The sequence below is a fragment of the Marmota marmota genome, unplaced genomic scaffold, assembly GCF_001458135.2.
Source record: "Marmota marmota marmota unplaced genomic scaffold, marMar, whole genome shotgun sequence".
In the NCBI taxonomy this organism is placed as follows: Eukaryota; Metazoa; Chordata; class Mammalia; order Rodentia; family Sciuridae; genus Marmota; species Marmota marmota.
Window position 1 is genome coordinate 23,033,396 of NW_026000068.1, and position 26,383 is coordinate 23,059,778.

General features: G+C 33.6%; 1 protein-coding gene, 1 long non-coding RNA gene and 1 other non-coding gene across 5 annotated transcripts in view; 2 read left to right on the plus strand and 1 right to left on the minus strand.

Annotated features, from left to right (window-relative positions):
* Positions 1–2,596: 2,596 nt before the first annotated feature.
* The window catches only part of Acadm (acyl-CoA dehydrogenase medium chain), a 36,208-nt gene continuing 12,421 nt past the window's right edge, over positions 2,597–26,383 (plus strand). For 2 of the 3 annotated variants that reach the window (XM_015490525.2, XM_015490526.2), the window contains exons 1-8: positions 2,597–3,011; positions 6,681–6,771; positions 9,385–9,482; positions 9,603–9,672; positions 10,718–10,818; positions 11,445–11,525; positions 17,038–17,168; positions 21,322–21,430. In XM_015490525.2, coding sequence (XP_015346011.1) covers positions 2,982–3,011; positions 6,681–6,771; positions 9,385–9,482; positions 9,603–9,672; positions 10,718–10,818; positions 11,445–11,525; positions 17,038–17,168; positions 21,322–21,430 — 711 coding nt within the window. In that variant the 5' untranslated portion in view covers positions 2,597–2,981. The remainder of the gene's footprint in view (positions 3,012–6,680; positions 6,772–9,384; positions 9,483–9,602; positions 9,673–10,717; positions 10,819–11,444; positions 11,526–17,037; positions 17,169–21,321; positions 21,431–26,383) is intronic. The other variant, XM_015490527.2, reaches the window with a different exon arrangement.
* LOC125619995 lies at positions 2,909–15,943 on the minus strand. The gene is made up of 3 exons (XR_007351572.1): positions 15,809–15,943; positions 5,531–5,536; positions 2,909–2,920 (listed from the first exon to the last, which is right to left on the minus strand). It is a non-coding gene; the product is annotated as an uncharacterized LOC125619995 (long non-coding RNA).
* On the plus strand, positions 22,026–22,105 carry LOC125620029. Its single transcript, XR_007351610.1, has one exon. It is a non-coding gene; the product is annotated as a small nucleolar RNA SNORD74 (small nucleolar RNA).

A 26,383-nucleotide genomic window follows, 5' to 3' on the forward strand; every position in this document is an offset into this window, starting at 1 on the left:
CATTTTTTCACCAATATTCTAATTCCATTAACTTTTCAAACACCTCAGACATGCCAAAGTATTGAACCTCACCCTCTAACACCCTCACTTCGAAAGTAGTGAGAATAGGAAATAGTTCATACTTAACACAAAATTTTATACTCTTTCTCCAAATTTACAGTATTTCCTTATTCTCTGCTAATAATTATATTTCCTAGGCAAAATCAGAAGAAAACTTTCAAGTACTTCCTTCATCATACCTACCAAACTCTTACTTTCCTACCATTGTGAGAATCTTCTCAGGAATTTATGCATACATATAAAATAGTGCATTTAACTCCAAAGTCATCTCAGTTCCACCTTAAGTTTATTCAGAGACACCAAGGTAAGAAGGCTAAACTAAAGAACTACAGGTGGCATGTTATTTATTCCCATGGGTTAGGTAGAGATGGCAAGTAAGAAAAGAACACTAGGATGTTTTAATTATTTCACCTAAAAAGGTAATAAAAGTTTTATGGAACAGTGCCCAATTATTGATATGGTATTTACTGAGAGATGATTTAATCTCCACCACTGGGAAAAATTTAAAAGAAAAATTGTTTGGCATGATGTCAAATGTCACCTTATAGGTTATTTTGCTTGCAAAGGGAAAAAAATAAACCTTTACCACAGTAATAACTGTGTCACTACTTTAATACAAGGATCAAACTTATTATCAACAGTGGAAAAAAACTGACATTAAATGACCCTAATAGTGATGCAATATATGAATTGCACAGTATGATTTATGAAATATCGTTTCCAAATATGTTTAATCTGAAGCACTCAAGCCTCTAGTAACTTGCGGTTTAAAGGAAACACAAGATTTAGAGGCAAAAAAAAAAAAAAATACAAACAGACAACTCAAAATTAGGGCATTGTTCAGGACACCTGGCTTGTTCTCAATGAAAAAAAATTAGTATTATTAAGAGGAAATTGATTAAATTAAATTTTTTAGATTTAAAAAGACCAAAGAAAGTTAAAATCTAATTGCAATGTGCAATCATTCATAGGATCATGATTCAAAACAAATACAAATGTCGAGAACAATTATTTTCATAGCAGTGATAAGGATCTTCACAGAAAAACTGCCAGTCCCGCTGCAGCAAAATAAGGGGGGGTAGGGTGGGGGGGTGACAAGCAACTTGTGTACATTGATACAGTAGGAGTGGGAGCCCTTTATTGTAGGACAGGAGGGGTATATATACATTCCACACAGCTTATCTTAATTAACATAAACTAGATACAGCAGTCAACCAATAAGGAATCTCCACACTTAATGGCTCCCTGGCTTTACTTCACAAACCACTCCCTCTGGCAAAATGCCAGGCACCATCTTGACTTGTTTATAGACCCTAACAAAAAACAACCTATAGGAGCTAATAACTAAAGTATTTTTACAGGTGGAGTGTTTTGTGTAAAACTTAAGAGTTCTGATTTTTAAAAAATCCACAAATGTGAAAAATAAAATAAATATGGTAATATATTTGAATCTAGGTGATGGGTATACAGATGATTTTGTACTTTTTTGTTCATCTTTTCTGAGATTAAAAATTTTTTAATAAGAAATTGGAAAAATAACTGTGCATCACAAATTCCTACACATCTTTATGAGTACATTTTGTGTTTAATCCCTATAAAGTCTTTTTTGAAGGGATAGGGGTGATTTGGGGAATTGAACTCAGGCACTCTCTACCACTAAGCTACATCTTCAGTCTTCTTTATTATGAGACAGAGTCTATGTTGCTGAGGACAGCGCGAATTTCTGATCCTCCTGCCTCAGCCTCTAAGTGGCTGGAATTATAGACACCACCACGCTTGGCTTAGAAAGACTTTTTGCTCATCCTAATATGGTGGCTTTTAGTAGACAAATGAGAATGCTTAGCAAATTAGTAACAAGATTTACAGGCAAGGTGAGAAAAGCCTAAATTAGAATGAAAGCATTTAAAAATCCTGGGGAATAGTTGAAACATTTACAGTCCTGGCTTTCATTTGGGCTTCTGTTAGCTTTTTAGAGGTATCCAAACCCAGCTTTACAGTCCCCTGGCTTTATGACATTCTAGCTACCGTTTCAGACGCGGGGTACCAGTGGAGGACAAAGTGAACTTCACGTAGGATTCTTCAGAAAGACATTTACTTTCAACATCCATCAGCTGAGCCATAAGCTTTAGACAGGCTCCTCTTGCACCCTCATTTCCAAGGACACTCTTTCATAAGTGGGTAGAAAATCGTTTTGGAGGGGCTGGGGTTGTAGCTCAGCGGTAGAGCGCTCGCCTAGCTCATGTGAAGCCCTGGGTTCACATAAAAATAAATAAATACAAACAAAGGCATTAAAAATAATGATTTTAAAAAAAGAAAATCGCTTTGGAAATATTCAGAAAGGTCGAATTTATCCAAGCAATTAATTTCCACTGTTTAGAGTTTGCCAAGCACAGAAAACCTTTCGCTTTGGTCCAGCCTTTGTGAGTGAGGCGTACTTTGAAGCTTAGGAACACTTCAGTCTGACAGGTCTTTCCAGATAAAGGTCACCGCCCACCACCGGGAGAGCTCTTCTTCAGAACCCCGCGGCGATCTCTGGCCTGGATTCTGGTCCAGCCCAGCGTCCAGCCCCCCGGCTCCCTCGGCACCCTGCGGTCTGCCCTGGCGTCTTCCCCAGAAGACGCAACATTAGAAAACTCAAAGCACCAAACAGCAGTGCTGCGTTCCTGGTGACCACGTGAGAGCGAGGGCCAACCCTCTGCCAAGGTCGCAGGACCAGCTCTAGCGACGGTTGCCAAGCTCCACCCTTCCGTGCCCTCCACTCTCTCAGAGCCCTGCCCTGCGTTTCTCCGCCGCAACCTGCCCCCGGCCACGCCCCCTCGCGGGTGGGCGGGGCCAGATAGGCCCAGCGCGTGCCTGGAGTCTGACAGACTCTGAGTGGCGGCCGGGCGGCTCGAGTCCGAGGGTCCACAACGCGAGTCAACATGGCCGCAGCGTTTAGGAGAAGTTGCGGGGTGAGAGGGAGACCAGGGTAGTGGTGGGGCGCGGGAATGGATGGCGTCGTGTTTCGAAAGGGGGCCGAGAACGGATGCGGATCACAGGGGTAGGAAGCCGAGCTATGACAGGACCGCTTCTTAGCGCCAGGCCAGCTTACCCGAAGCTTGGACGCCTCCGCGGTTTCGGTGCCTGCAGGCCTGCCACTCCTCTCCCAGCCAGACGGGAAAGCATTATGGGTTTTCACTGTCGCTTAACCTCCTAGACCCTAATGAGGCCTTTCTGCCTTCGGACTCTTTCTTCGGCGCGGGAGCCCTCCAGATAATTCTAACTAGGAATCCCACCCTTTTCCCAAAGTGAACAGAGTTCACTTTTGCTCTGCTTTTTGCAGATCTAGTGTAATGTCTCTTCGAGAAAACTTTCCAAATCCGCCCATGCCCCCAGCCCAGGAAGGAACTCATCAAATACACGTCGTTCTGCAATTATATATACTAGAAGGTGTTAGAATACGAGTAGTCTTATCTTGGGTATCTACAAAATCATTGGAAAAGGAAAATGGAGTAGTTGCTCAAGTCACTAAATATGTAATATGTCGGTAGTTTTGTAATCTGGAGGGATGCCTTTCCAAGTTGCATACGTTAAAGAAAAAGTCAAAGAAAAAAACCTACCATAGAACTTTCCTTGAAGCTTAACTATTCTAGCATCGTGTCTTATAGATTCTAAATATGTTTCAGTTGCTAGATGCGTTTTAGTTTCGTAAATATTATTAATAATATTCATTGCAAGACTGCCATTTAAATGTTGCTTAATGTGCCTTTGACGAAAAAAAAAAAACAAACAGAAAAAGCCCCTCCAGTTTTAGAATTTACAATGATCCTATTGAATCATTGCCCAATTTTTGCCGTTGTTGTCTATACAAGTTATTGGGCTCTAAAGGCAGAAGTTGGAGTATTTTAAGAATTACTTTTAACTCTGACATCAGAAAAAAGATATCTCAATCTCTCCCAAGAAAGGATCTAGAAAAACAGAAAAAAAAATTATAAAATGTATATTCCTTTATCTCTTTTTTGGCATCCCCATAAAACTAAGACACTTTATATTTCTTTTTTTTTAATATATATTTATTTTTTAGTTGTACTTGGACACAATATCTTTATTTCACTTATTTATTTTTATGTGGTGCTGAGGATCAAACCCAGGGTCTCACCTGTGCCAGAGGAGCGCCCACCGCTGAACCATAACCCCAGCCCCTTATATTTCTAAGAAATGTCTGGAAATATTTAATTGTAGTGGTGCTTTAATTGCAAAATGGATAATTGAAGTTGCTATCTTTTGCTTATTTGGAATACCATTGTTCTCTGCAGACAGCCCTAAGCAATAAAACCAATATTTTATGACATGAGGCTTTCAAAACATTATATTATTTAAATCACCCCCAAATTATCCAGTGAGATTAACCCCCAGTTTTCTGGTATGAATAGAAGGTACAAGAAGTTTGTAACCTGTCCAAGGTCACAAAGATAGTCGTGCTATCTAGATTCAAATTCAGCAATTCTAACTTGAAATCTTGAACTGTTTCTTTTTTCTACTAGACCATTTCTCTAAATAAATGTTTAACATTGTCATGTAATTAATAGGTTAGGGGGCGGTGTTCTTGGCTGTAGAAACCTTTGCACTTATTTTATATAACAAGTCTTCTTGAAAACCCATGTAAACTGACTTCTTGTAAATTACTTTAAGTCCACAAATAATTCCTTAATGTCTCTCAGCAGACCATTTTACCTGTTTTGTGAAGAATGATTTTTGTGCAATGATGTTTAAACACATTATAGTAGAATGAGGTTATTTGGTCTGATTTTTGTGGGTGTTTTTCTAATGATCAGATAGGAAATTAATTGAAAGACCAGTATAACTAAAGCAAAATGGTTAATAGCATGGACTCTTAATAATAAATGTGAGAATTAGAATTCTGATCCCACTACCTAAGTGTAGAGTGATCTTGGCTAATTTTACTTGACCTTCCTGAACTTCAGTTTCTTCCTATACAAAATGATAATTAAAAAAAAAAAAAAACAGTTCCTTAATTCTAGGTTTGACCTGAGATTCAGTGAATTAATATGTGTAATGTGACTGTAAAGAATAGGTTTGGTCTGTGAAGACTATACAATGAGGACAAAAGAAATCATGTTTTACTTCCAAAACAAAGTTAATAAAAATTTTAAAGAAAATGTTTTCGTACGGTGTATTTTTTTAAAGTCATAGTTGGAGGTATGTTAATTTTGAAAAGGCTATTTAAATTACTATATTTGGCAGTCATACTGTCAGCTTAAATGCAGGTGACACTTATCAGTTGAAATGATCCTTTATAAAGTGGTCAGTTTCTTTCTACATATTTTGAAAAACTTAGGTTCTAGAAACTTTAGTGTATTGTACAGCTTCTCTTTTCTCTCAGTATCTAGCTTATTAAAACTATGTAGGTATAGTTCCATCAAAATCTTTAAAGTATAAATTGCTTTCAATTTATAGGTTTTCTCTGAACTCAGACCTTTACTCAGTAGCACTTATATGGTTTCCAGTTTGATAACTTTAATACTAATGGTTACTTTTGTGTCCATTAAATTGTAGTGAATATAAAAATGGGTTCCAAAGGAATAGTATTTGTGTATCTTGATTGTATTTTTTCAATATATCCTTGAAGAAATATGAGTATATTTCAGATATTAAGACAAGTTGTATATTAATAGTTAGAACAGGGCTGGCAAACTTTTATAAAGGAACAAATAGTAACTATCTTTGGCTTTGTAGACCTATGGTGTCTGTTTCAATCATATAGCTTTACTGTGAAAGTAGCAATAGAGGTTATGGCGGGGCTATGTTCCAATAGGGCTTTACTTAAAAAACTGGTGACCAGCCAGAAGCAGTGGTGCATGCCTGTAATCCACGCAACTTTGGAAGATACCAAGTAGGAGGATTACTAAATTCAAGGTCAGCCTCAGTAATTTAGTGAGGCCCTAAGCAACTTAGCCAGACTCTGTCTCAAAATAAAAAATAAAAATTTCTGTAGATGTTGCTTAGTGGGTAAGCACCCCTGGGTTTGATCCCTAGTATTGACCCCTGCTTAAAAAAAAAAAAAAAAATTAACCAAACAAAAAAACTGGTAGCTGCTGTATTTTGCTGGCTCCTGGCTTAGAACCGTGTATGAAGGCCTATAGACAACAGAATTAATTATAGAACATGGTTTTATTCTGATTTATTTTGTTAGATAGAGTGAGTCATCTTAGAAAATGGAATCCTCCATGGGAAGATTCCCAGAGGCATACCTGGGAGGATCACAGGGACTGGTTATCAGGTTATCAAATCCATATTACTATTCTCCCTTCATCAGCTTCCTCTTCACCAATGTCCTAGGAGTTTATTGATGAAATTTCCAGAATAGTGTCATCCCTGTTGTCTGTCCTGGAAATCCTCCACTTCAGTAGTGCAAATATCACTAATTAATTTTATTTGCATTAATTTTCTCTATAATAGGTACTCATGTAGCTGGTAATTGGTTTATTTAAATTATAATTAAAGACATTTAATAATGACTTTAAAAACTGTTGTACCCTTTGATAAAAATGGTCAGAATTCTCTTATTTGATTGATATGTAATTTATCAAATTTATTTTTAATAAGATTATCTTTTACAGGTCCTGAGAAGTATTATTTCTCATTTTGACTGGAGATCACAGCATACAAAAGCTCATCAAAAACGAGAACCAGGATTAGGATTTAGTTTTGGTATGTGTTATGTTCTGTCTTTTGATTTTAAAATGGACTTGTCTGGAATCTGTTTATAAACTTGATAATGTCTTGTCAATGAGTAGAACCCAGTCATCATTCATACATAGATGATTAAGTCAGTTACCCCCATTCTTCCTTACACATTTTTTTGTTCAGCATATTATTCTATACATTCGATCTATGGCCAGGGGCAGTGGTGCACAAATGTAATTCCAGGAGCTTGGGAGGGTGAGACAGGAGGATCACAAGTTCAAGGTCAGCCTCGAAAATTTAATGAGACCAAGTCTCAAAATAAAAACAAAAAAAGGGGTGGGGATGTAGTTCTGGGGCAAAGTACCCCTGGGTTAAATCCCTAGTACCAAATAAATAAACAAATACATTTGATCTGTGTTAGCTACATACATACAAATATTCTTTTCCTTTTTTCTAAGTATGTAGCCAAAAATAAACGGCAGATTTACTGATATTTATGAATAGTCCTTGACTTACAAATTTGAATTCAACAAATACTCATGAGTCTTAAAACACTTATTAGATATATAATGCTAGCTGTCTAATAATAAACTAATCCCATTTTGGTCATCATTTAATCTGAATTGCAGTTTTGGTGCAATTAGATGAAATTGTCAGATACGGGAGATGGGAGTAATGTGATATTGGAGGGAAAAAGAATAGATTTTACTTCCCTTTTATGAAAGGAAAACCCCAGGCCAAAAAAAAAAATTGTAATAATAATTCCTACCTTTGGCATTCTTTGCCTCCTAAAAGAACTTCTTGCTTCAAAGTTTTTGCCTTTCCTCTAGTTAAAAAAACAAACAAACATTTTCTTAGTTAACTTAATCTCAAAAAATAATTACAAGGCACCTAAGATAATTAACTCACACTGAGGTGAAATTGACAGTCTTTAAGGTTATTGCTTTTGTTCAAAATTTTTCCCCCTTGATTATAAAATATTTTGCCAGAATGAAATGAAAAATTTTCAAGTGGTGTGAGGATAGTGGTTTGATTCAATGGGTCTTATTGAGACATCAGCATTGATTTGGTAATAATCACTATAGTAAGAAACTAGCAGAAGGCTGTGATGGGTTTTGGAGTGCCAGAGAATGAGATAGCTACAAATATTTGGGAGGGAGATAATGAAGCCAAAGAAAAGAATATAGAATAACACCTATGACCAGTTGATCTGATTTTTTATAAAATGAGATAATGAATATTACCAAGAATTTCTTTGAAGATTAAATTATATGCAGTATATAAAGTCCCTAACATATAGTGAATGACTGGATCAAAGTAGTTTCTCAATAAATAATACATGATAGATCCCTGTCTTGTCTACCTTTACCTACCCACAACCTTGATATGGACTGACCACTCCTAGAAAAGAAGTTAAGATGTAAAAACCCTGACTTGAACCACTTCTGCTAATTCATTATAAGACTATGGGTCTAATCATTTGTTGCCTCAGTGCTTTAACTTCCTTGTCTATAAAATGAGAGATTGCATCTTACATTCTTCAATTCAGTACCAAAATTCTGTTATCTTACATTTTCTCCCCCATGTTTCCAGACAAGTGATTACTAGAGTCTTAAAACATTCTTGTTCGTTCTTCTGTGTTTTTCTCATTTTTCTTGCCTAAAATACCCTATGTTTCTTGTAAATAATCTATGTTTTGATGTTGGATGCAACTACCTTAAGACACTAGATAACATAGATTTGTAAAAAATATAGTTAGTGGTTGACTCTTTTTTTTTTTTTTGTACCCAGGGATTGATCCCAGGGGCACTTAACCACTGAGCCACATCCCCAGTCCATATACATATATGATATATATTATTGGAGACAGGGTCTCCTTGAGTTGCTGAGGGCCTAATCTAAGTTGCTGAGGCTGGCTTTGAACTCGTGATTCTCCTGCCTCAGCCTCCCAAGTTGTTGGGATTACAGGGATTTGCCACTGCACCCAGCTAGTGGTTAGTTGACTCTTATCCTCAGTCCAGCCACTATTTTCATTTCACTCATTTTCTAATAACATTTTTATATAAATGAAGTGTTGGACACCACTTACTAGCAATACAGCAGGAGTTTATGTTACTACTATCTTCTGAGAAAATATCCCATCACTTTTACTGGTTTCTTTGTGCTAATTTTTACACTTAAAATTTGTTTAAATTATTTTATATAATTCTTTGAAACAAATTTTGTTGTTTTATGTTCATGGAAAATGTTTCAATGCCTTAGACTTATTCTTGATATCAGGTAAATTAGTTTCACTCCAATATTAGGAAATACTTGATAAGTCTTATTATGTATTAGAAATAAGAAATTTCTTATCTCACCAATCAGATAAGAAAAACCCTTGAGCTCTACAGATTTATATCTTGTTATTTACTTGTAGAAACGAGAAATCTTATTTCCTTCAGCATTTGTATTGACATAGACTTGTTTATACTGTACAGTGAATTTGATTAGTCAGAAAATATAGTTTTTGTCTTTGTGGCTAATCAAAAATTACCTTCCCCATTATATATATAAATTTCCACATACCAATTTTATAAGGCTTTTTTCCTCAACTCATTGTCCCATTTTAATGTTTTCTAAATATCTTTCTCTTAGAGTTCACTGAACAACAGAAAGAATTTCAAGCTACTGCTCGTAAATTTGCCAGGGAGGAAATAATCCCGGTTGCTGCAGAATATGATAAAACTGGTGAAGTAGGTATACAAATATTAGGGAGAAAAAATTTTTACATTTTTTACAAGATTATATAATCAGACTAGGAAAGTTTTAAATGTATTATAACTGAGGTTTTTTTTTTTTTTTTTTTCTTTTAGTACCCTTTCCCCCTAATTAAAAGAGCCTGGGAACTTGGTTTAATCAATACACACATTCCCGAGAGTTGTGGTAAGCTTTCTTCACATTTTTAGTCCCAGAATACACTTGAACAAGAAAAATTATGAAACTCTACCCATTGTTTTAAATATTTGTTGACATTAAGTGACTTTTTGCCTTTGTTTTCTGGTTCAGACTACAGTATTTGTCTGCTTTTAAAAGCCTTGTGCAAAACACAGGCATTTTTTTTCCTCTAATTGATCCTGAACTTTGGTATTTCTCTAAAGTTCTAGAGTTGGTTAGTTTGTTGCATTTTGTTTTTTTATTTTTCCCAAGAATTTCATGCGTTTTAATCCTACCTTGCATTTTAAATTTCATTGAGACTTTTTTTTGTATGTGAGATCATTACTCTTTTTTTTTTTGGTCGGTGCTAGGGATTGAACCAGGGCCTTGTGTTAGCGAGGCAAGTGCTCTACCATTGAACCACATCCCCAGCCTCCAGAACATTACTCTTTTCAACAGATCAGTGGGTCAGAGTTTTTGCAGAGTTAAAGTGAGTTTTTACAAAATCAAGTTTAAACAGAAATGTAGATCCAGATTACAAATAGAGAATTTTTGAAGTATTTAAAATTTATTTTAGAAAAGTATGGAATTAAAAGTATGGCTTGTTATTATTGCCAGCCAAAACATTTACAGATATTATATTTGTATATTTGCTTTTAAAACAAAATTAGGCCATGAGGGGAGGGAAATCTCATTAAAATCAAAGGAAGATTAGTGGAGGAAAGAAACTACTGGATGTGGGGAGGGAGGGGAGAAGTGCAGGGGAGTGACAATGGCCAAAATATATTATATTGTGTGCATGTACAAACATGTAACAACAAATCCCATCATTATGTACAACTATAATGCACCAATAAAAAATGTGGGGGGAAAAAAAGAATTCAGAATACCATTAATATAGGAAACTGGAGAAAATGTAATTAATGTTTTTTAAAATGTGAATTAAAAAAATAAAAATTAAGCCAAATTGAAGTAAGTTAAAATAGTTCACCTACAGTTTTGTTGAGATGCATTACACATCAGAATGGGCTCTTAAAACATTTTGATGCCGTAGGAGGACTTGGACTTGGAACTTTTGATGCTTGTTTAATAACTGAAGAATTGGCTTATGGATGCACAGGGGTTCAGACTGCTATTGAAGCAAACTCTTTGGGGGTAAGTTACTTAAAAAATTAATTGCTAACTGAGCTGTTAATGAGACAGTTAACAGCTAAGTTAGATTAATATTAAAATAGTTTTGTTTTTTGTTTTTTCAAGAAGAAACACAAGTTTCAGCAGTGAAGCCCAGGGTATGATTCTAAGGCTTCCTTGCTCTGGTCTTTTGCCTCTAGTACTTGGAGTCCTAGTTGTCCTTGTGGGGAAAATGTATACTTTTGGCTACAGCTATAGTGGGAATTCTTAAGTAAGGGCAAGGCCTAGAGCCAGCCTTCAGGAACCAATCAGGTTGGCTTGCTGCCACTATTGGCACTGCTGAAATTTAGTGAGCAGTTCTTAGGAAGCCAGATCATATGTACTAAGTCATGCATTCTAAATTTAATCCTTTATTAGAGCATTTTACTAAAGTAATAAGTTGTACAAATAACTTATATGAAAATACTGACAGTAGCAGATGTATTACTTCATTGCTTTAGCTTTTTAACTTGAAGGCAGAATGAAAACCAGTTCTGTGAACTTACCTCTTGTGGAGGAAATAGTTCTTTTCTTGTTTTGAATTGTAATATCTCTGAATTTACATATTTAATAAAAATGTCTTGCTTTTTAATGTCTGTTTTCTTCATTAGCAAATGCCTATTATTATTGCTGGAAATGATCAACAGAAAAAGAAGTATTTGGGGAGGATGACTGAGGAGCCAATGATGTGTGTGAGTATGTATAGCTACTACTTTATTTTACATTTCACATTTACAAAGAGTTTTGAATCTATATGTATATACTATTCTATATGACATTAAGATAAAAGTAGTCAATATATTTAGGTAGAGTGATGTTCTAAGATGCCAATAAAGTGTCATAATAATCCCCTTTCTTATTTCTACAGGAGAAATATCTACTAAATAATGTTTTCAGGAGAACAGTATCTGTTTAATGGAGCACTATCTACTTAATTCTGCAGTTCAAGAACTAAGTGGTTCTTCTGAAGAACCACTTCTGAGGAAGTTCAGATTGAATGTATAATAAATAGTAGATGTTTGAATTAGTGAGAAACTAATATAAACCTGTGACTGAAGAGATTAACTTATTTTTTGAATGGCCAGTTGACTTGGGGAGTATATTTGTCATTTTATTTGAAAGCAATTCAACAAATTTTTAAAATGAATTAAAAAAAAAAAACAGCAACAACAACGCACATACATATATACAAGGTTCTGTTTTGAAATTGTTCTTTATTGAAGGATTTTTACCTGTTGATTAGCCAAATATCCATCTAGGGTGTGTTTATAATAGTGAAATATAGTAGATTATTATGAATTTTAAACTAATTGAGAGAATTCATCTGAAAGAGTAGAAAGCAATATTTTAAAATAAATTATTTTATTCATTGCAGATACTTAAAAGTCAGGCAAACTACTTATAAAGACATTCATACATATTTATGAGGTAATTGGAAATTATAGAGTTTAGTGTAAATATTCTCAATATTGTCTAAAAACTGCATAAAATATCTAGATTCTCCTCTTGTAGCATATATATTGATAGACACAGGTTAATCAATTGAAGCATAGAAATGCTTAAGTGAACCTACCATAATACATTGATAAGAATATTTATACTAGTTATAAATAGGTATTTCTAAAATATTTGAGTCTTTAAATATAATATTCAAACTTTTTTAAATAATACCTTCAATATATGTAAAAATACATTTACTATTCCCTCTTTTGATAACTTCTAAATTAATGAAGATTTTCTGTGCATTTTTCTCATTCTAGTGCTAAATAGCAGTAGTTGTACTTAAAATATGAAGCTGAGGGTAAAAATAGAAAGTATCAATAAGTTTTGATTAACTTAAATTGATTCAGTTCATTATTTAAATTTTAATACATTTTTTTAAATTGTAAATAGTAGAGAAAACAGAAATGTATCAAGAAGAACAAAAATATCTGTAATTCTTCAGATATGAAGCTAATTGGGATTGCTATTTTATATTTCCTACTAGATTTTTAAATATATAAATATTTTTCTATATTATAACATCATATTAGATATGCAATTTTATATCTTTATTTAATATCATGAGCACTTTCTTATGCTCTACTTATTTTTAAATGCTTTGGTATTTATTACTGCAATATGGTCTTTAATGTATACACTACACATTACTATTCTACACTGTTTAATATTGAAACTTCTTAGATTTTTGCTCTTAAAAAATGCCATGGAATAATTGATACATAAAAATTAACACAGATCTTTATATTTAACTTTACAGAACAGATATATTTATTATTATTTATTTATAACTTACCTGATCTTATAGTTACATATGCCCTACCTGAGGAGATAAATAAGGGCAAAACCATAACTTTTAATGCCATTTACTGCAAAAAAATTTTGTAAAGTCAGAATTATTAATTAATATTATATATATGATATTCTAAGAATTAAGAGCCATATTTTGTTTTTTAAGCAGTATATACCTAAAATATATGTAGCACTAGATAATTTATTACTTCTTAACCTTTGGCTAAGATCAAGTGTAAACTGTTCAATAGCTTGTTATGGGGACATTCAGTAAAACTCATTTGTCTAAACATAGTCTTAGAATCCAGAAGTGTAAAACACCCCCTGGTAAATAAAACTCTTGTCGTAAAACCTTGTATTTTTCATGGAACTAAAAAATTGCTGGAATGTGCCTAACAGATCTAAACTTGGATTCTAAAGACTGGGCTTCAGGTCTTAACTCGTCATATAACAACAGGATAATCTTGTATATTCACTTAATCTTGAAGTCTTTACTAAACATTGAGTGTATAATGTTTTAAAGGGATATAGTAAAGAAAAACAAGATAACTTATGTTTCTATAGGACTATCTTCACTGAGTGTTGCAAAAATATATTAGCGAAATGCCTTTCATACCTAATGACTAAGAGAACTGCTTCTCTTATAACTGCTTTTCATGATATATGCCAGACTTCATTTATGGAAATGCATACTTGAAACTTATAACTAATACTGTTTTCTCTCTTTTGGTAAGTAAGAAAACTTGAGCCAATTTTTACTCTAGTAATTATTTGAACCTCAAAACATGTTGCTGTGTATTGTTTTTCTTTCTAGTTTTATTTCTTTCACCCTAATTTTTTTTGTTTTTAAATATATAAACTATCTAATTTCCTTTAAAAATGCTTTAATACCACCCAGAAAATTTAAACAAAGAATAAATGCAATATTTCTTTGTGAATTATATAAATGTAAGGAGGTGGTATTATCATTAATAAAGAAAAGCATAATGTTATACTTATTCAAATATTTGAGTCGTAAGCCAGATAGACTGAGAATAGAATGTAAAGAAGACATGGCTTCTCCTTATAAGGAGTTAGGAATCTGATAAACTTATATCTTTATACAGTGTCTACTTACTAATTATGAACAAAACAATGTACTGATTTGATTTCCTTGATCTTCTAGTTTGCAAATTCACATCTAATGTTGGAAATCAAACTAGTTAGAATAATGAAGATGAAAAATTTTAGGGACATCATTTATTAAACAGTATTATCAATCCTATCTTCAAGAGATTGTGATGTAGAATAAGAAAAACAATATGAGCAACCACATTTTTGTGTATAATGCTGTATCATACCAAATAGTGAGGTAAAGAAGGGAATAAGTTACAATGAAAAAAAAAGGGATTCTTCTTCTAAAAGAGGGTTAGAAAAAGTAAATTAATTACTAAACAATGGTCAAATAAGATTAAAAAACAATTCCAAAGAACCAGCAGTGACAAGCTATTTTGTATCCAAAGATAGACCCATATATTTTATAAGCTCTAAAAATTTTGCCTTATTAAGAAGAAACATGTCTAGTAGTATATTTTTTAAAATTATTAAAGATGGTTAACACAAAATTTTGGTACTTCAGAGGATCATCTTTTCTGGTCAGTTCATTTGTATAAAACCTTATTTTGTTAATGATGCTGAACACTTTATTGAATCTTCAAATAGAGTAATCTAGTTCACTTAACTCTGTGACAAGTGAGTTTGTTCTACTGCATTCCTGTCCAAAAGCCATTATGCTCATGTTTTCATACCTTGAGTGCCTGGAGTCGAGGCTTTTTGAAGTAGCTCCCTTTGGGAGCATCTCTAACCAACATTACATGTACCAAGTGACAGTTTTTATCATTTCTTTTTATGAAATTTTACTATAATATCATTATAGGTATCCAATAAATACTTAATAACGTCATTATAGTTTCCTTCCACTAGTTCAAATTATCTCCCTTAGATGTAGAGCCCTTTTGATATTTGAGTATGGTTTGTTTGTGGGTTTTTTTTTTTTAAAGAGAGAGAGAGAATTTTTTATATTTATTTTTTAGTTTTCGGTGGACACAACATCTTTTTATTTTATTTTTATGTGGTGCTGAGGATCGAACCCAGCGCCCCGTGCGTGCTAGGCGAGCGCACTATCGCTTGAGCCACATCCCCAGCCCCAAGTATGGTTTTTATTCAAACAGCACCTGAAAGATGATTCTTGCTGTTATTATAATTCCTCTTTAAATCCATCCTTCAAACTTTCGTAATAGTAAACTTAAAAGCACATCCAAATATGTTTGCAAATGTGTTTAAAAAGGCATTCAGTGGTTCTATATTATCACTTGCACTAGAACTTAAGGTATGTTTAAATTTGTGAATCCATTTCCAAATCTGACTTCCTCTAAAAAAAAAAAATGTATGCACTATTCACTTTTGCACACTAGGGTGTTATCTATTCTGTTGAAGCCTATCTATTTGATTCCTTAAGATTCCATGGCATAATAGTAAGCAGTCATTTAACTATTCTGTTGAATGCATAAAAATATTTTCTCCTCAGTGTGACATATCATTTGGCCTCCATGAGCTCTTCCTTGCCTGCTTCACCAGCCTCTTTTTATGCCTTTAAGTTTCTCCTTACATTTTAGTACTGAACTGTTGGTAGTTTCCTCTACACATTTGCTCCTTCATTCTTCTGGAGTCTTAGATCTATTTACCTCACTCTTGTTATTTAAAACTTACCTTTTCCAAAAAGTTTTACTTCTTTTCAACCTCCATACCTCCCATCATCTCCCAACCCTCCTGTAACAAGTTAAGTAATTATTTTATACTTTGATTTTAAATTAAGATTTCTTTCTTCTTTAGACTCTTAAGTAACTTAAGAGCAATGAACCTGTGTCTTTAGATGGTATATATCCACTGTACCTTTTGCTCAATAAACTCAAATTAACTTGAACTAGTTAACTCTTGCCTCCCTAGATTCCCTTTATCCATTACTGGCTGTCTATTGTCATTCCTCTGTTGAAGAGCCTTAAGAAGCCATCCTGTTTCTAGTAGATACAATTTAAAATTTTTAGTTTGATATAATGGGTTCTTTGTCATCTGTTTTGTTCCTTTTATCCAGACTCATATCTTATCATTCCTTGCATGCACAGTATATAATATAATATATTCACATATTATAGAAGTCCAGTACTTCCAGCATTTCAAATACTAGATAACCCTATTTCTTTTCTTGGTGTCATATTCTGTATTGCTGCCTAGAAAACATCTATACCAAGATTACATGGTAACAATTCTTATTTCTCCTCCCAAAGAATTGCTTTTCCATTTGAGACTTAATTTAAGCATCATTTCTAGTAAGATAGTTTTTCAACTTCTTTGTGCATAATTTTTACATTTAGACATATAGTAACAATAAGGTTATTTATCTTTACTGTTACATTATAAAACTTTCTAGGACAAGATTTCATTTCCAGTTTCCCATCTCCTACTTTATAGTCTAGTATACTCAAATGTTCCAGGAAATGAATATATATTGAATTGAATTAAATGAATTTGTTTGAAGATACCTAGCATTTTAATTTTTTGTATTATTTATTAGTGTCCTACACCCAATTTTAATTTATACATTAAATAAATTTTTACATTTGAGACATTTATTTGATTTTCTAAAAATGTTTTAATTTTTGATATTTTAAAAATAATTGAACTACTTACTGGCTTTAAAAGAAAATATGGGGACTGTGGAGATATAGCTCAATAGTAGAGTGTTTGCCCATCATGTGCAAGACCCTGGATTCAGTCCCCCAAATTGCAGAAACAAGACAAAACAAAATTCTGTTTCTATACATTTATAACTTAGTACTTAGCCTTTAATTTTTTCTTTTATTCCACATATTCAAGGCTTACTGTGTAACAGAACCAGGAGCAGGCTCTGATGTAGCTGGTATAAAGACCAGAGCAGAAAAGAAAGGAAATGAGTATATTATTAATGGTCAGAAGATGTGGATAACCAACGGAGGAAAAGCTAATTGGTATGCTTTTTGAAAAATTTCTGTATATTTCTTCTTAATGACTTTTTATTCAGAATCTTCCCTTTCTTCCTCTTTTTATTTATTTATTTTAAAAAATTTTTAGTGGTACTGAGGATTGAACCTAGTGGTGCTTTGCCACTGAGCTATATTCTCAGCCCTTTTTATTTTTTATTTTGAGAGAGACTTGGTAAGTTTCCCAGGCTGGCCTTGAACTTGTGAACTTGCCTTAGACTTCTGAGTAGCTGGGATTACAGGCATGCACCACCACACCCAATTTTTCTCTTATTTTTAAACCACTATAATTAAAGTAAATCATGTTCATGAACTAGAAGGTCCATAAGAGATTATAAGCAGTTCCATGATTCAAGAACTATTTTGGGGCTGGGGTTGTGGCTTAGTGGTAGAGTGCTCGCCTAGCATGCACAAGACACCAGGTTCGATCCTCAGCACCACATAAATGTAAAATAAACATATTGTATCCACATAAAGCTTAAGAATAAACATTTTTTAAAAAGAACTATTTTGAAGCCCCTGAACTGCTTGTTTCAGATTAAGAAGTTTAATTTGTAAAATAAAATACCTACTCTGGTTAAATTTGATTACAAAGGCTAGTCTTCCATCTGTTTAACTTATTATCTCCACTTACCCATCTCCTATACCAGCACTTTCTTGGAACCTCTAAAAGTATAAGGGAATAGGACAATTATTGGTATAGAACATTTCTCTGATCTCATAAATAGGGAGAGACTTAGAGAATTCAGAATTTGACTTTAATAATATTTAGAAGGAGTTTGGGAATGTAGCTTAGTGATAGACTATTTGCTTAATATGTACAAGGCCCTGGGTTCAATTCCCAGTACTAGCAAAAAAAATTAAATTAAAAAAATTTATATGTATATTTATACACATATATATATGTATATACAAACATACACATATACTTATATAGGTCTAAAAATAATGAAATGAAGGTAAACCAAAGATTAAAACGTCCTTTGTTTAAATATAAAGTGTTAAAAAATACTTGGTTATTTGTTAAAAAAAAAGAAAGTAAAGTCTAATAAATAACTATAAATTTAATGGGATTAAACAATATATCAACCTTTACAAAACAAATATATGGCTGGGGGTATACTCAGTGGTTAGAGCACTTGCCTAGCATGTGTACAGCCCTGAGTTCCTTCCCTAGCACCAAGGGTAGAGGGGGAGCTAAGCTGAAGTAATAGAGATATAGCCAAACAAGAGTTTAAAAAGAAAGTTATAGGTAACACATTTTAAGACATATATTCAGAAGCAGGTAAGTGTCTTGTATTAGGAGGAAGCTATAAGACATGTTGTAAAAAGTAAATCACGTAGGTTTAGTTATTTTTGAATAATCTTGAAATTTTTGAAATAATATATAGAAAGACTAGTAGGCTTGTAAGTTTACTTTAGAAAGCCAGTTTAGAATTAATGGATGAGCCATATGTGGTGGTACATGCCTATAATCCCAACCTCTCAGGAGGTTGAGACAGGAAGATCACAAGTTTGAAGCCAGACTGGACAACTTAGTGATATCATGACTCAAAACAAAAAATAGAAAGGAGTAGGGATGTAGCTCAGTAGCAGAATGCCCCTGGGTTCAACTCCCAGCACTGCAAAACTCAAACAAAAAAGAATTAATGAGTGAAAATCAGAAAAATGAAGAATTTAGCTCAATATAAGAACAAGCTTTTCAACAATGCTGTCCAATATGTGTTTGGTATATATTTGCCCATCACTGCAAGTATATAAATAGGGAATTCTTTGAAAGAATTTAGTGGGCAGAGTGTGACAGAATATACTTATAATCTCAATGATTCAGAAGACTGAGGCAGGAGGATTGCATGTTGGAAGCCAGCCCCAGCAACTTAGCAAGATCCTCAACAACTTAGTGAGACTCTGTCTCAAAAATAAAAAGGATTGAGGATATGGCTCAAGAGTAAAGCACCTCTTGATTCAATCCCCAGTACCAAAAAGAAAAAAAAAAAAAAAGAATTTAGTGATCGTGATAATGTACTGACTGACTGCTATCTATCTGAAACTACTATCTGAAAATAATTCTGATTCAATGTATTTGTGTGATATGTAGTACAAGTTTCTAGCAAGTAAAGAATTTCTAGCAAGTAAAGAATCTGAAGCTCAGTGGTGGTAAAGCACCTGCTTAGCATACATAAGACCTTGAGTTCAATCCCCAGCACTTCTCAAAATAAATAAATAAAAATAATCATTCTTGGGAATGAAGTTATTGTTTATTTTAAATATATGTCAGTCCCTTTTAGTATCCTAAATATATCCATTGTGATAAAGTGCTATAACATTATCATTAAGCATCCCAATATCAGCAAGTCATAAAAAAGTAACTATTAGTTGGTGTAGTAGCGAATGCCTGTAATCCCAGCAACTCAGGAGGCTGAGGCAGGAGGATTGCAAGTTGAGAGCCAGCCTCGGCAATTTAGCAAGATCCTGTCCTAAAAACAAAAAGCAGGCTGGGGATGTGATTCCATGCTTAGGTACTCTTGGGTTCAATTCCTGGTACCAAAAATTAAAAAGTAAGTATTAAAATTTAATAAGTTGAGAAATCTAACAACACAATTTGAAATATCCAGTGTCAAGAACTAGAGTCTTCACATACAAATTAGGTACTACAAAAACTAAAAAAGCAATTTTCAATTTTTTTCTATAATTAAATAAAACCATAGAGTCAAGATAGTTTATTAGTTCAAAGCACAGGAAATAAATTTGTTATTTAAGGAGGAATATGTCCCCCCCCCCTTTTTTTTTTGATGCTGCCTGGGATTGAACCCAGGGTCTTCCACATGCCAACCATGCAGTCAACCACTAAACTATCCCCTGGCCTTTTTTTCCCATTTTCCCATTTTATTATTTTCTTCCTTTTGAGACAGGGTCTGCTAAATTGCTGCAGCTTCCACAAACTTGCAATCCTCCTGCCTCAGCCTCTAGGGTTGCTAGGATTATAGGTGTGCACCACCATACCTGATTCTTTTTAAAACATTTTTAGTAAAATTCTGTATATGCAACTTTTTGAATATTTTGCATTTCCCCCCTCATTCTTTATTTAAAAATCTTTCTGGGCAAAATCCTGGAGGTAGGAACCAGCAATATTCATAATTCAACTATAACAAATACACTAACTTTGCTGCATAAAAGTGACAGTAGTGCCATGCACAGTGGCATACACCTATAATCCCAGCAGCTCAGGAGGCTGAGGCAGGAGGAGCACATGTTCAAAGCCAGTTTCAGTAAGGCACTAAGCAACTCAGTAAGACCTTGTCTCTAAATAAAATACAAAATAGGGCTGGGGATGTGGCTCAGTGGTTGAGTGTCCCTGACTTCAATCCCAGGTACCAAAAAAAAAAAAAAAAAGGGTGAGGCTGGGGGGCGGGGACAGTAGTTGTCAGAACATAGAACATAATAGTCAAGATTATTATTCCTTTTCATAGGCAACCCTCTTTGCCCTCCTTTTCTCTGAGAGCTTGTCCCTTAAAGAATAAAATTGATTTACAGTCTGGGTGTGATGGCACATGCCTGTATTCTTAAGAGACTCAGGAGCCTGAGGTAGGAAGATTGCAAGTTCAAAGCTAGCCTCAGCAATTTAGTGAGGCCATAGCAATTTAGCAAGACCATGTCTCAAAATAAAAAGGGCTGGGATGCATTTCAGTGATTAAGTGCCCCTGGGTTCAGTCCCCATTACCAAAATAAAAACACAAAACACACAGAAGTACTGGCAATGTAGTTCATTGGTTGAGTGCCTCTGGGTTTAATCTTTAATACTGCAAAAAACAAAAATTGATTTGCAGGAGGGAAAAAATGCCAACTCCACCCTATATATACTTTTCTTTTTCATATTACATTATCTTATACAAGGAATTTTAACTTATACTACAAAAAAATTAAATACTGTATAAGTCAAGAAGTAGACCTGGGTTGAAATGCTAATTCTGCCACATAGTAGAAATGTAACTTGTGCAGGTTTTGTAACCCATCTGATTCTTCATTTTCTGTGATAAGCTGTGAGTAATAATAATTGGGATTGTTTGGAGGATTGAGATAACATTCACCATGTGTTATTAATTAATATCATTATCACTATTAATGTGTGTATTTATTTTAGGTATTTTTTATTGGCACGTTCTGATCCAGATCCGAAAGCTCCTGCTAATAAAGCTTTTACTGGATTTATTGTGGAAGCAGATACCCCAGGAGTGCAGATTGGAAAAAAGGTAAAATGTATATTTATCAATGAATAAGATCTCAAATATTATTTTAACTATAATTATCAAAGTTACTATTTGTAACTTTGATGATAACATGAAATATTTTATATGTTGCTGAAGGCTTTAAATTGAGAAGAGTCATTTCACGTTATTTTGAAAGTCTGCCTATTCATAGTACCAAGCTATGAAGAATACTAATATTGTAAGGTGTAATGAAACAGAAATCACACTATCATTTATATTTCAAAGGACTTTCCCACTCTTTTTCCTTTTGGATTCTCCCCATAAGCTTTTGGTAAGATAAGTGACATTGTGCCCATTTCCTGTGTTAATTTGATATAAATGGACTACCCAAGATTATATAACATTAAGTCAACCATCTATGCCTGAAAGAATGTGGGATGGCAAAGCACTTAAAATGTGAAAAGAAAAAAAATTATTTAAATAAGAAAAGGTAGTTCAACATATTTGAAAAAGGTTGTAATCTGAATGTGTGGAGATAATTTAGCACTTAAGAAAATTTAAAACTTGACAAATCAAAAGAAATATAGTCATTAAAGTAGTCCTAGTGGGAGCTCACAAAGCATGGTTTAAGAGTCTAATTCTGAGCCTATGACGAAGCCTGTGTTGGCAGGGACATTTGAGAGAGCTGATGAATGCCAATGCCTCTGATGGTGGCAGGGAAGGAAAAAAAAAAACTATAACCATACAATGTACCTAAGGCAAAGGAGTATTTGTGGATGTTTATTATGAATTACTGGAGGTTATATGAACATATTTTCTTCTTCCCAGATGGGAAAAAGTATAGATTATCTGATCAGATATTAGAGTAGATCTACATAGCTTTAACTGGAGAAACTAATTTGAATTGATTGAGTTTAAAAAAATTTATAAACCAGTCTTATGAATGTGTAGAATCCTGTTTTCTTAAACTACATCAGAATCTCTATGTTGTGGTGCATGCCTGTAATTCCAGCTATTCAGGAGGCAGAAGCAGGAGTTGGAGACAAGCCTGGGCGATTTATGGAGACCCTGTTTCAAAATAAAATGGAAAGAGGTTGTAGCTCAGTGGTAGAGCACCATGGGTCCAGTCCCTAGCACTGAAACAAAAAAGAATCTTTCCTGTTGTATCCAAACCTCCTTAAAATGGAAGTATGTAAACTTCTCTTTTAAGTTGTGAAATTTTAAAGGTGAAAGTTACCCTACGTGTTATTTATTTCAGTCTCTTCACTGATTATTGAATCTGAGAACCAAGTTAATGATTTACTTAAGGTCACAAACCTAAGAGGCTGAATTGAGATTAGTAATAAAGTTTTCTAGGAACTTGTCCACTGCAGTTTCTGACACTTTATTGTGCTATATTTTTTAAAAGAACGCATTAAAGGTAGACTACACCTAGTGATATTATTTATAAAACAAAATATAAGTACTAAGAATGTTGTGTTTCTTCAAATAAATTGAATTTTATTTGTGTAACATGTCATGTTTCCTGCTTAGGGATGGTTGCTAGCAAACTCAGGGCCAATTGTATGGCCCATCTGTAGAAATAAAGTATGAAAGACTTACCAACTTACATTTCTTTTTTCCATAGTAAATCCACTCCTGATTTTATCTTGCTATTTCTAATCTCATTGTCTTTTTATCCAGTTTTCTCACTTAAAGCATCTCTAATTCAATAAATATTATTATTGAGTGCAAGTAGGCACCATTCTAGGTATTAGGGATAGTGCATTTATTAAAACAGATAAAATCCCTTGTCTTTGGAGAACTCACTTTCTAGTGAAGGGGTACAGATAATTATATTGTATATATTTAAGCCTTCTCAAAACTTTTTGAAACAAATGTCCATTTGCAAAATTTGATGTTTTCAAAATGTTGTGTGTTTTAGAAATTATATAGTTTGAGTTGAATCAAGGAAGCATTTTGGTTTTAAATGTGGGGCTTGGAGGTGATTCTGGGAAACAGGTTAAACAGTGTTTTGTAAATAATGTTTTTTCATTATACCTGAATGGTAGTCTAAGGTACTAGAGTTTATTAATTTATAAAGGCAAAGTAAAGGGATGTTGGTTTTTCCTGAGTCAAACTATACATTGTCACTATTTGTTAAAACCTAGAAGAATGTTATTAATATTTAAACAAGAAAATTAAAGGATAAGCTTATAGCTTTATGTTTCCATTGCCTGTTTCTCCTCTTGCTTATTAAAACAAGATTAAATTTTTTTTCCTTAAAGAGGAGAATCATTGTCTGCAACTTCTCTTAAATAATTCAGTATGATGCTAATAGTTGCATATATACACAGTGAAAGAAATAAAGTAATGTGTCAAAATGTCAACAATTGGTGAAATTAAGTAAAAGGTATATTAGTACTCATACTACTTCTACAACTCTTCTATTAGTTTGAAAATTTTCAAAGCAAAGAGTTGAAGAAATATATAGTTTAGCAATTTCTTATAAATTTATAAGAAATTATAAACATACACCACATACCCAGTACTTCTAGGTATTTATGTGAGAGAAATGGAAACAAAATCCTATGCAGAAATATTTTGGCTAGTTTATTCCTGATTGCTAAAATTGGGAGGAAACAACATCAGAAAGGCTACATAGGACAAACTCAAAACCAGCATCATAATGAATAGGGAAAAACTGAAACCATTTCCTTAAAATCTGAAACAAGACAAGGATGTTAACTCTCACCACTCCTATTCAGTAGAGTAACCAGAAATTCTAGCCAGAGCAATTAGGCAAGAGAAGGAAATAAAAGTGATAAAAATAGAAAAGGAAGAAGTCAAATGATCACTGTTGCAGATGATATGTTGCAGATGATATCATTCTATACTTAGAAAGATCCAAAAAGCTCTACCAGAAGACTACTAGAGGTAATAAACAAATTCAGGCGGGGCGCAGTGGCACATGCCTGTAATCCCAGTGGCTCCAGAGGCTGAGGCATGAGGATCATGAGTTCAAAGCCAGCCTCAGAAATGTCGAGGCTCTAAACAACTCAGTGCCACCTTGTCTCTAAACAAAATACAAAATAGGGCTGGGGATGTGACTCAGTGGTTGAATGCCCCTGAGTTCAATCCCTGGTACCAAAAAAAAAAGAAAAGAAAAAAAATTCAGCAAAGTAGCAGATTCCAGAATCAACATACAAAAATCAGCCGTTTTCCTATACACCAATATTGAATCTGTTAGAATGAAATCAGGAAAACAATCCCATTCACAATAATCTCAAAAAGAAAAATAAATAAAAAAACTGCCTAGAAATAATTCTAACCAAGGAGTTGAAAAACCTCTATGATGAAAGCTATAGAACATTGCAAAAAAAACTGAAGAAAACACAGGAAGATGGAAAAATCTCCCAAATTCACAGATAGGCAGAAATAATATTGTCAAAGTGGCCAATGTTGTCAAAAGCAATATTCAGGTTTAATGCAGTCCCTCAATTCCCATCAAAATACCATTTTATCTTACTCCAGTCAGAATGACAGACATCAAGAATACAAACGGGGAGCTGAGGTTGTGGCTCAGTGGTAGAGTGCTCGCCTAGCGCAGGTGAGGCACTGGGTTCAATCCTCAGCACCACATAAAAAATAAATAAATAAAAATAAAGGCATTGAGTTCACTTACAACTAAAAACAAATATATTTAAAAAATAATACAAACAGAATTTTGTTGAGAATTTTTGCATCAATGTTCATCAAGGATATTGGTCTGAAATTTTCTTTCCTTCATGTGTCTCTGCCTGGTTTTGGTATCAGGATGATACTAGCTTTGTAGAATGAGTTTGGAAGGGTTCCTTCATTTTCTATTTCATAGAATAATTTGAGAAGCTTTGGTATTAATTCTTCTTTGTAGGCCTTGTAGAACTCAGCTATGAAACCATCTGATCCTGGGCTTTTCTTGGTTGGTAGGCTTTTGATGGCTTCTTCTATTTCCTTGCTTGAAATTGATCTGTTGTGTCCTCTTGACTCAGTTTGGGTTGATTATATGCCTCTAGAAATTTGTTGGTGTCTTTAAGGTGTTCTATTTTACTGGAGTATAAATTTTCAAAATAGTTTCTAATTGTCTTCTGTATTTCAATAATGTCTGTCGTGATATTTCCTTTTCGTGATATTTCCTTTCCTTCTTTGTGTTAAGGTGGCTAAGGATTTTCAATTTTGTTTATTTTTTTCAAAGAACCAGCTTTTTGTTTTGTCGATTTTTTGAATTGCTTCTTTTGTTTCAATTTCATTGATTTCTGCCCTGATTTTAATTATTTCCTGTCTTCTACAATTTTTGATGTTGGTTTGCTCTTCTTTTTCTAGGGCTTTGAGATGTGATGTTAAGTAATTATTTTACTGTGTCTAATTTATAAACTAAACTATTACATATATGTACATATGATATATATCATACATATATGTATAGATAATATATATGATCATATGATAAAATTTAATTTATAAATATACATATAAATAGTATTTGAAAGATTTGGTACAATTAACAGTTTCAGGCATCCACTGGGAATCCTGGAACATACTCCCTTCAGATAAGGGGAAACTACCTAAAATTTTTCTTTGTGTACATTTGACTTGAATAAACCTAATTTTTCTTTTCCTATACGGGGCACTGTACAACTGAGCTACATCCCCACTGCTTTTATTTTTTAACTTTGAGACAAGTTGCTGAGTCTGGACTTGAACTTACAATATTCTTGCCTAGGCTAAACCTAATTTTAAGAAAGAGGGGAAAGCAAAATCCAGTTTTTAATCAGTAAATTACATTGCTAGCTCTGTTAGTTATGCTAAGATTAAAGACCCTAATCAAATTATGTTTACTAAATGCTTTTCCTGACACTCATGATAAAAAAGATACTTTTCAGACATATACAAAGATTAATCAATTTGTAGACCTTTAGACTAGTATTAATTTCAGAGTTTATGAAATATCATATTCGGCTTGGGGTTTGGCAAACA